This window comes from Emiliania huxleyi, assembly GCF_000372725.1.
Source record: "Emiliania huxleyi CCMP1516 unplaced genomic scaffold EMIHUscaffold_3064, whole genome shotgun sequence".
Lineage (NCBI taxonomy): Eukaryota > Haptophyta > Isochrysidales > Noelaerhabdaceae > Emiliania > Emiliania huxleyi.
The window spans coordinates 1268-2119 of NW_005199718.1; the positions used below are offsets into that span (position 1 = coordinate 1268).

At 70.9% G+C, this 852-nt stretch overlaps 1 protein-coding gene across 1 annotated transcript; it reads left to right on the forward strand.

Annotated features, from left to right (window-relative positions):
* Window positions 1–228: 228 nt before the first annotated feature.
* EMIHUDRAFT_255094 (hypothetical protein) lies at window positions 229–770 on the forward strand (the record flags this gene model as incomplete). Its single annotated transcript, XM_005774810.1, has 1 exon — window positions 229–770. A coding segment is annotated over one exon (542 nt), but the record flags the coding sequence as incomplete, so codon positions are not given.
* Between the last annotated feature and the right edge of the window lie 82 nt (window positions 771–852).

An 852-nucleotide genomic window follows, 5' to 3' on the forward strand; every position in this document is an offset into this window, starting at 1 on the left:
GAGGTGAGCGCGCGCCGGCGGAGGTGAGCGCGCGCCGGCGGAGGTGAGCGCGAGGAGGCGCGGCGCCGGTGAGACGCCGTTCACGTTGGCGCTGATTTCGACCGCGTCCGCCGGAGGCGCGGGCACCGAGGCGAAAGCGTGCATGGCAGTTGGTTCCAGGTTTCGCGCTTTTTTTTTCCATGAAAGTCGATCGCCTTCCCGGACACAGACACACAAGCAGGCGAAGCGATGGGCTGCGGCACGAGCAAGCCGGGCCTGGCCGCCGCCCTCCCCTCCGCCACCGATCTCGGCGTGAGCGAGACGAAGCTGGAGCTGTGGCGCGAGCGCGGCGGCGGCGACCTCGAGCCGGTCCTCGCGAGCGGCGCCGTCGCCCTCCTCGACGCGCAGTGGATCATCAGCCACGCCGAGGCGGGCGGCGTCCTCACCCACCGCCAGGCGCTGCCCAAGGAGGCCTTCCTCTCCCTCGCCGACCTCGTCGAGGCGACCGGCGAGTGTGACCTTCCCTGGCTTCCCGTCGGAGCGCTCTCCTACCCGTGGCTGACCAAGGACCACCCCGACCCGCGCGGAGCCAACCTCGCCCGCGTCGCAAGGGCGCTCAAGGCCCTGCTCAGCGATCCCGACATCCCGCGGCTCGGCGTCTTTTGGGACTTCGGCTCGCTGCACCAGCACCCCGACCCCGCCAACGGCGTCGTGCGCACCGAGGAGCAGAACGCGCTCTTCAAGCAGGGGCTGGGCTGCCTCGGCACGCTCTACTCCCACCAGCACACTTGGTGCTGCGGCTGCCCTCCTTCCCGGACGGCCACAAGGCGGAGGACCAGGCCGAGGGCACCAACGTGGCCAAGTACTTGACCG